Source organism: Primulina eburnea, chromosome 3, assembly GCF_022965805.1.
Source record: "Primulina eburnea isolate SZY01 chromosome 3, ASM2296580v1, whole genome shotgun sequence".
Taxonomy (NCBI): domain Eukaryota; kingdom Viridiplantae; phylum Streptophyta; class Magnoliopsida; order Lamiales; family Gesneriaceae; genus Primulina; species Primulina eburnea.
In genome coordinates, this window is record NC_133103.1 from 49,297,135 (window position 1) to 49,307,288 (window position 10,154).

At 31.7% G+C, this 10,154-nt stretch overlaps 1 protein-coding gene across 1 annotated transcript; it reads left to right on the top strand.

The window, feature by feature from the left end:
* Nucleotides 1–4,855: 4,855 nt before the first annotated feature.
* On the top strand, nt 4,856–8,297 carry LOC140828534 (germacrene A synthase-like). Its single transcript, XM_073191467.1, has 7 exons — nt 4,856–4,981; nt 5,526–5,796; nt 6,332–6,707; nt 6,912–7,130; nt 7,314–7,452; nt 7,546–7,791; nt 8,016–8,297. Exons 1-7 carry the CDS (start codon nt 4,886–4,888, stop codon nt 8,295–8,297), a joined length of 1,629 nt encoding a protein of 542 aa, XP_073047568.1. The 5' UTR covers nt 4,856–4,885.
* Nucleotides 8,298–10,154: the final 1,857 nt, after the last annotated feature.

Genomic DNA, 10,154 nt, shown 5'->3' on the forward strand with positions numbered 1-10,154 from the left:
TAGATTTACATCTCGATTTTGGAAGAGCTTTCAACAAGCTATGGGAACCAAGGTTACTCTTAGTACGGCTTATCACCCTCAAAGCGGCGGCCAAACTGAGAGGACCATTCAAACTCTAGAAGATATGCTGAGAGCATGTGCTCTAGACTTCAGTGGTAATTGGAGCGAACATCTGCCCTTAATCGAGTTCGCGTACAATAATAGTTACCACAGTAGCATTGGAATGGCACCATACGAAGCTCTGTATGGACGAAAGTGTCGATCACCACTATATTGGAACGAAGTAGGGGAAAAAGCCATTGTTGGACCCGAAATGATCCAAGAAACAGTGGATAAAGTTGCCGTGATCAAGGAGAGATTAAAAACTGCATAAGATCGACAGAAAAGCTGGGCTGACCTTAAAAGAAGACCCGTGGAATTCGAAGTTGGAGAGAAGGCGTATGTGATAGTGTCACCCATGAAAGGTGTTATCCGATTCAATAAGGCTGGGAAACTGAATCCCAGATACGTCGGACCATTTGAAATCCTCGAGAAAGTGGGAACACTAGCTTACAGATTAGCACTTCCACCCGACATGTCAAGAATTCACAATATATTTCACGTCTCGCAGCTGAGGAGATATATTCCTGATCCAAGTCATATTCTGGAAGCTGGACCACTTCTGGTTGAGAGCAATCTAAATGAAGAGCTGAAATATGAAGAGATTCCGATTCGAATTGTGAATAACAAAGACCAAGTACTGAGGAGACGAACTATTCCGTATGTAAAAGTACAATGGTCCAACCATACCGAAAGAGAAGCTACTTGGGAGTTAGAAGAAAAGATGCGAGATCAATACTCTTATCTCTTTGAGTAACATGTTCAACCAAGTTTCGAGAACGAAACTTCTCATAAGGAGGGAGGGATGTGAGAACCTGAAATTCCAGCAGTGGCAGCAGATAGCATAATATCAGCAGCAACTCATATTTCAGAAGATGGCACTTGCCAGCAGACCAAAATCCAGCAGATTAGATTCCAGCAGTGGCAGCAGATAGCATAATATCAGCAGCAACTCATATTTCAGAAGATGACATTTTCCAGCAGACCAAAATCCAGCAGATTAGAATCCAGCAGCAGAAAAGCGAATTCCAGCAGACAGTTACTGATTCAGCTTAAACTTGTAACTGAAGCATTTAACACGAAATAAAGAGTGTTAATGTCAGATTATGGCATTAATGGGGAGGCCAACAGTCAGAATTTCACCTATAAATAGCACCCTCAAACATCTGAATTGGTTTACCAAATTCTTGAGTTATCACTTGAAATTAGAGCTAAGAAAGTGCATTTTCGAAGCTGTAAAATCCAGTAGCAGGGCAAGCAGATTTCCAGACCCCAACCGAAATTCTTTAAGCAAGTTACTGTAAGTGGGCTTATGTATAAATATCTTGAAAACCGTTTGATGATTTCTGATTTAAAGCAAAGTATATTCTTGAATCCTGTTATTTGATTTCGAAGCACTGAAACTTAGTGAACTAATGGTAGGAATATATATTCTGAACATTACTGATTACTGATTACTGATTACTGATTACTGGCCTCACCCCTTAGAGAAGAGAACATATAGGGGACTGATATCAGTTTAGCCATGAAATTCACGAATGTGCTCAGTGCTTACTTGTTAAACTTCTGATTTCTGATTACTGAATACTGACTACTGATTTCTGAATACCGAATACTGATTTCCGTTATGAAAATAAGAATACTGTATATTTTCGAATTACTGTTTCTGTATGATAATGATTTCGAAAACTGGGAGTTATTCCCGCCCCTGCTTATTGAGTGACAATCATATCACTCACCCACCAAACCCATCTCAGATAAGAGTACGGAAGAAATGTTAGAAGAGGAAGAGCAGATCCAGTTCTGGGGCTGGTGAAGAAGACTTTTATTATCAGTTTTAAATTATATTTTCCGCTGCCTCTGTAGAAGCAATGTTTCTGTCTGTTTTACATTTCCGCTGTAAAACATTAATTATTCGAGTTTGTATCAGACATTGAAATATTCAGTATTTATGAATAAAAGACTGGCTTTCTGAATTTCGTACTTCTGAGGCTTGTTGTTTTCGAATGTAAATTGGAGAACAACGCCGGTGTCAACCAACCCCCGTCCCGGGGCGTGACAGTGTTTTGCTTTCTTGAATACGTTTTCTTCTGATTATTTGCATTGGAAAGCAATTTATTTTCTCAATGTGTCGACAAAATTAGTTTTCGTTAAAATCAATAGTATTGGTTTTTGTAAACTCAAGTTGGTTTTCTAGTTATTATTTTGTAATGAGGCACCACACAAGTATTTATACTTATGCACAATTAATCATGAGTTATTTTGATTTAATTTATTCATGTGTGTATTACATTATTACAGTGCACATTGTCACTAGGTGTTACAACATATATGACGACATTTAATTATGATACACACAATTTTTTATGGTTTATGTTAAATAAAATATCCCCTACAAATACTAGTACTTCATTTTTATGTACGTGACTTTTAAAAAAAATTAAACAAAAAAAACTGTATATGCATTTCATAGTTAAAGTGGTAAAATTAATATATTTATACATATTAAACTAGAAAAAAATAAATAAAATATAATAATCAAGTAAAATTTACAACAGCAACGCAAAAAGAATAATTTCGATATTATTACAACCTATGAACACATTAATTTCAAAACAAAATTTTTATTATAGGTTTTTTTCTAATTTATTATTTTCCCGAAAAATAAATACTCCCAATCTACTTTTTTAAAAAAGAACAAATATTAGAAATAGCTTCTTTATTGGCTTTTAAAAGGATGGATATCGAATTACAAAGAGATTGAATTTATAAGAATTTATTTAACGTGTACAAATTAGTTAAACAAATATAAAAAAGATAATAATGTGAAAAGATTATTTTTAAAAAAAAACGAATACTATTTTCCTATTTAAAACATTGTTCATTCATAAGTCTCATGATATGATTGGTAAGTTTCGAGCAAACAAACATTATTTTAAAAAAACGAATACTTCTTTCACGGCTTCTCACAAGGAGCCCTTTTTCTATCTAACTTTTGCTATGCTTTTCAAAGTTGGATTTATTTAGGAACAAAGCATTAAATTCATGATCATATATTAATTCAACAAAAATAAATAAATAAATAACCATTTGCGATCATATAATATATCAGTTCTGATTACTAAATCTGATTACTAAAATTAATTTTTTATCCGTAAAACGAGTAAATTAATATTCTAAAAAACTCTACCTAAATTTCATGTTTAACTCCATTTTAAAAAAAAAAAAACAAAAACAAAACAAAACTTGTCCTATGAAACCATAGGAATCATTTGACAAGATCCATATGTTATTATGAAATTATAAAATGAGTCCAATATTTTGAAATGAAAATACTATTAATAACTTTCACATATATTTTCAAATGAGTCCTAATAAAGTTATTGCACTTCTTGCCAAACTAATCACAAGTACCGCTATATATATTATATATGATTTTTTTTTGTTTTTGAGTAAAGATTTATTTTATTTTTTTACGTTTTGGAATATTTTTCGGAAGTGAAAATTTGATAATTAAATGAAAAAATATGAGACAAGGAACATTGAAAGGATGGGAAGGGCAGAGATTCCACTTTCTAAATGGGGGATAGGGCATGGGGCATTCCACACTGTGTTATCTTCACCCAATACTTCTCACCCACTCTTTTGTGCCCCCCATCTAAATTTTACATTTTATCTTCTTAAACATTATTTATTTGTTAAAATAAGAATTAAAATATAAAAACAACAACTAGTAGTAATGGTGCAACTCAAATCTTTTAAACCGCACAACAGCTCAAGCACCACGATTCGATCGTTCAAACAAGCAGGGACAATTATTGCGCCCAACAATCTCCCTCTTAATAATTGCACTTCTTGCAATCAATGAGAATCGAACCCGTGACCTTGGCTCTGATACCAATTGTAGGACCGAGCACTTGCCGCTTTACCAAAAGCTATAGCTAGTGGTAATGGTGCAACTCAAATCTTTTAAACCGCACAGTAGCTCAAGCATCATGATTCGATTGCTCTACCAACTAAGGACAATTATTGCACCCAACAAATATAAATAAAAACGATGATGTTTGTATTATTATAAGATTTAATTTGTATGTACATAATAACTTATTTGATAAAGCTCTTCCAATAAATTATACTGATACATTAAATAAATAATCTTATACTTTTTTTAAATAATTTTATTTATATTCAAATTAGGTAATATCATAACTATAAAATTAATGACGAGCCATACCGTAATTTGAAATTATTACATATAGTAATTTGATTTGATTATATTTAAATGAAAGTCGTGTCATAATTATGAAAAGAGTAATCCTACGCGTACAACTAAATTTGTACAACAATTTTTACAATACAAAAAATTCAATACAAAAATTTCATTTATAAAATTACTTTAATAAATTCAATACAAAATCTCATGAGATAATAACAAAATATCACGACGTAATAGTAAAATCTCACGATATAATTGTTGTAAATATTGTTGTACGATATATTTTTTGTACCTTTATAGTAGTTTGATTGACTAAACTATAATTTTAAATAATGAATTTGAAAACAAGAAAACAATGAAAAAAAAACAATCCATGACACTATGTTTTTCGGCTGCCCGAATATTACTAACTTTGTAATGGAATGCCGGCCTATTATTTTTTGTATATAATATTATTATATATATTTTTACAATATATAATAATATAATATTAAATGTTATAAATAGACGCATAATACATCCTTCATTTTGTCAAATATTTCTTTCTATTACATATATCATATAAAAAAAATGGCCCTAATTTCAAAGGACATAGTTCGCCCGATAGACAACTTTGCTCCAAGCCTATGGGGGGATCAGTTCTTGAAGTTTACATATGATGATGAGGTAATTAATTTGGTTCTATTTCTTATGTCTTTTTTCTTAACTGTCTAAGTGCTAGAGATTATATTATTATTCTTAAGTTGTAATAATTGCCCATTTTGGAAGAGAAATCATAACACGATGTTTGATCTGTTATACAATTTAAAATAATGAAATTACACAATTACTACTATCTATAACTTTTGGTAAAATGTCAAGGGTTCAGTTCTATAATTGGTATCAAAACCAGGGTCACGTGTTTGATTTTCTTGGAATGTAAATGAGTGCAATATTGGAAGAGAACATCGCAGTTCAATAATTGTTCTTGTTGAAAAGCAACCGAAATATTATGCTTGAGCTTACGATCCATGCCCGGAGAGAATTAGAAACGTGACGTTGTTTAAACAACTATATAATTTACAAGATTGGAGTTTCACCATGTATTTAGATATAAAAAATTTTGCTTAAACAAAATTTTCTGTTGCAACGTTTAGTACACATAATCTACTTGATGAATATATATAAAAATTACTAGGAAATTAAATATTAATTGATTAAATTTATACAGGTAGCAGAAGAATATTCCAAAGAAATCGATTTGTTGAAAGATGAGGTGAAGATTAATTTGACAAATCGAGAGAGTAAAATGGTGGACACCATAAATTTGATCGATAAACTCGAACGCCTAGGCATATCTTATCACTTTGAAGACGAAGTTGAACAAAAATTGGAGCAATATTTTGGTTTGAATACAAATTACGAAGATGAAGCCTATGACTTAAACACAGTTTCACTTCATTTTAGATTATTCAGGCAACATGGACTTCACTTAACTTCTGGTATGTGTCATTATCTCTCTCATGTGTTTACATTCCTTTCTAATATAAAAATAATTAATAATTTCTCTAGCTCTTATAAAATTTACATAGAAAATGTTTCCCATTTTTACAAGAAATTGTTTAGTTTCTTTATACTTGATTTGGTAAAATTACAAAATTATTTCTATAAATTGTTTTTGGTCTCATGTATTGAAAAATTTAGTTTCTCTTAGTCGGCCAATAAATTGAAAGTTTTTACTTCTATGCAATTTTCTTGACTCACCGTAATGTACAACTTTGTGTCGATTTCTGCTATGCAATAACACATAGCAGAAAACTAGTTGAAAAGGAAAAACGAAATCAATTAAGTTATTATACTTGGATTGAACTTAAACCAATTTAGAGGATAAACAACCAAATTAAAATACGTCAACTAATGGGTTGTATTTTTATTGTCCCATCTTGATTATACCATGCAAACTCGAGTATAATGGGGCAATTATCTTTGAAGATATCATAATTCTCGAAAAGATACTATTATTTATGTTTCGATCAGAAATTTTTAACAAATTCAAAGGCGGCGATGGGAAGTTCGATGAGTCGTTTAAAACTGATGTGAGGGGCTTGTTGAGCTTGTATGAAGCAGCACATTTGAGAAAGCACAATGAAGATATACTCGAAGATGCACTTGTTTTCACAACTGAGTGTCTCAAGTCTATGGCCCAAAACCTCAAATCACCCCTCAAGAAACAAGTCGAACATGCCCTCATGCAACCGTTACATTTTGGGAATTACAGATTTGAGTCGTACCATTACATCTCTGTCTACGAAGAGGATGAATATTCTAGAGATGAATCACTTCTGAAGTTTGCCAAATTAGACTATAATGCAGTGCAAATGCTCCATAAAAGAGAACTCTCTGAACTCTCGAGGTAATGTTACTTTGTTGTTCGTAAAGTGATGAGGAAAGTAAAGACAGTCATCTCACTTTTGAAGTGAAATTTTTACAGTTATATATAATCTATAGGTTTTGTCATCTTATAGCATATTAAAAATTTTGGTGATTGTGTTCTAGAGCTCAACTTGACTAGAATTTTAATCGGCATACATTTGGTTTGCTTCTTGTTATTTTACAGGTGGTGGAGAGAGCTGAACCTTTTGTCTAAACTTCCTTATGCTAGAGATAGACTTGTTGAGTGCTATTTTTGGGCTGTGGGAATATATCCTTTGCATAGGTATTCTCGCTGTCGAGTCATGCTGGCGAAAATAATCAAAATGATATCTTTAATCGATGATACATTTGATGCTTATGGTACAATTGAAGAACTAGAGGCCTTTACTATGGCAATTCAAAGGTAAAAGAAAGCATTAATAGCTCTTGTAAACATAAATTTATCTGCTTCATGTGGTCGTATTGTCTATAGTTTTGAGTCATTTAACCACTTCTCATTGGTTGGCTAAAAGAGTTTGAAGATTGAAATTTATAACTTAACTATTCCACATGCTTTGATTGTTATTTTGATTTTTGGTTGTTTCAGGTGGGATTTTAAAGAGGCTGATCTACTACCAGAATATATGAAACCACTTTATACTGCCGTCTTGAAACTCTATGGAGAATTTAAGGAAGAAGTAGCAACAGAAGAAAGATCTTATGTTGTAGATTATACCATAAATGCAGTATGACTTTTTCATTTCAAATGACTAAATATATCAATTCTTCTTATCTAATCAACATATTATTAACATGGATTTTGATACTATGATATTTAGTTGAAAGAACAAGTGAGGAGCTACAATGTCGAGGCCAAGTGGTTTATTGAAGGTTATTCGCCACCATTTTCCGAGTACCTTAGCAATGCTCTAACAACTTGCACTTACCACCTTCTTTCGAATGGATCATTAATGGGAATGGATTTTGCCACTGGGAGGGAGTTCGAATGGCTAAATATGATGCCAAGGATGCTTAGAGCATGCCAAGAAATTTGTAGATTAGTCGGTGATATAAGTTCATACAAGGTACAAATGACCATGATTCCCATTTTTCTTTCTAATCCGTAAGAATTGATTACTTCAAATATATCTTCATTCGTGAAAAAGATTAATATAAGTTGTTATTTTAATTGTATCACAAATACATACTTTAGAAATTTTTCCCTCATAAACCAATGTACTGTCTGTGTGTTATAATCATCACTCCGTTTAGAGCATAACCACTTATTTTAATTATCATATTATTGAAGATTGAGAAAGGAAGAGGCCAAAAATCCACCGGCATCGACTGCTACATTAAAGAAAATGGTGTGACAATGGAAGAGGCAATAAAAAAGATTGATGAAATGGTTGTAGATGCATGGAAGGATATTAATGATATTTTCAAGAAACCATTTCCGTGTTCGAAAGAGGTCCTTTTGATAATCCTCAACTTAGCAAGGATGGTAGATGTAACATACAAGAACTATGAAGATGGATATACTGAACCGGAAAAGGTTTTTAAAACCCCTCATTGTTTCCATGTTTGTTGAACCATTAAAGATTCAGACATTTTAATTCATGTTGCGACTCATGATGTGTTGCAAGAAAACATCCTTTTATTTGTGTTATTTTTTAAGTTTTTTGTGGGGATGTTTGTTTCTGTAATATATATGTTTGATCAAGAATGTTATCTATTTGTGTTATTTTTTAAAGTTTTTATGGGGATGTTTGTTTCTGTAATATATATGTTTGATCAAGAATGTTATCTTTTAATAATTTAAACAATGAGTGATCAATTTCTCCCATGTACGTTAGATATTTTTAAGTTGTCGCGTAAACCTTGAAACTATACACATTTATATTATGAAATTTTAGTGTGTATTTGTATTTTTATGGTTTTGATCCTCTATATCTATGTATCAAATTTTCATCATAGTCCACCACATTTACTTTAGTGTAATTATGCTCTTGTTTTTCGATGTGGCAGAGATGTGACTCTCACATGTATAATGTCAAAATCAACATTTTTGATGAAAATGATTTAAAATTGACAAAAAATTTATACATGCGAGGACTAAGACTAAATTTTAAAACATAGAAGAAGAAAATTGAGAATAGGACAGACATACACAATGAAATTTACATTTTCCCTAATATCAATCATTTAAAGAATTTAATTGTTGACATGCAATTAATTTTCTTATTTCTTCTCTATTTTTTTTATAAATAATTTTTCAAAATCACATCTACAAATTTATTTTATTTTAATGACACATTTTATTCTGCATATTTATATGAGGACGAAGATTGTTTTGAGAATCTTATAGGAAATCGAACCAACATTGAATGACTAGCTTCACTGGACTTACTGAAAATAAACAAGCTGCAAAAACAATTCGTGGTTGAATGTGATAAATTATATGTTCAATGCCAACGACAATTAACAAAGAAACAGATGGATAAAGAATAGGCAAGAATGTAAAGTACGTAAAGGAAATAAAACAAAAAATTATGGATGTTCAGATATAACACTCTTACGTCTTACCCTTTCTTCCACTAAAAAAAAATCCAATAAAAGTCTTTGGTTTTACAACTTCTTGTAGCTGAAATTATTATTGATTACTTTATAATTTTTGGATGTTTAAGAATCCCTCAGTTTACTAGACAACAACACACAAAGCAACATTAGCCTGAACGGTTTGAGTGGTAGGGTGACACAAAGTGATCCTTCAAGATCTAGTATGTTCTTATGTACGTGTACTAAGTGTGCTCAGAAATCTTGAATGAATGCAAACTTGATATATGTAAGTTTCTAGTCATGGTTCAACTAAGTGATTTTTCAATCTTGAGTCTGCATATTTATAGTTGAAGAAGGATTATTTCAAGTATTTGCCTCTTGGTTAAAACCAGACTCGAATTAATTCATCGGTGTTTATATTCTTAGAAAGCTGGTTAATTTGAATGCCTTTTTCCTTGTGTGAATTGAATAACTGAAATGAAGGGGATCAGTTCTTGCATGTATCAGTTTAGTTATGGTGAGAACTGAACTGATAATTGTTCGAACTGATCAAATAAGCTTGAAAACGATAGTTAAACAGTTAAGTACACAAGATATATTTATGGATGTTCGGAAACTTCAATTGCTCATACGTCATCCCTTCTACCACATCGGGTAGAATTCACTAGAAGACTTTGATTTATACAATGTCATGTACAAACCCACTCAACTTAGGATTTACCCTACTGCCTAACTGAACTCCTAGTCTAAACTGAAGTCAATACCTTCCAGCCAACACTTGTTTAACATCTATGTGTTAAAGAATACACACACAAGTTTATTTTCTTTGTGCAAGACTCACTCATATTATCAATACGCTCAAATCTCTCTGTGTATGTTCCGTGTTGTC

Coding starts and splice junctions, on each gene's coding strand:
- LOC140828534 (XM_073191467.1), top strand. CDS start 4,886: ATGGCCCTAATTTCAAAGGACATAGTTCGCCCGATAGACAACTTTGCT. Junction 4,982..5,525: donor AGTTTACATATGATGATGAG/GTAATTAATTTG, acceptor AAATTTATACAG/GTAGCAGAAGAATATTCCAA. Junction 7,792..8,015: donor GTGATATAAGTTCATACAAG/GTACAAATGACC, acceptor ATATTATTGAAG/ATTGAGAAAGGAAGAGGCCA.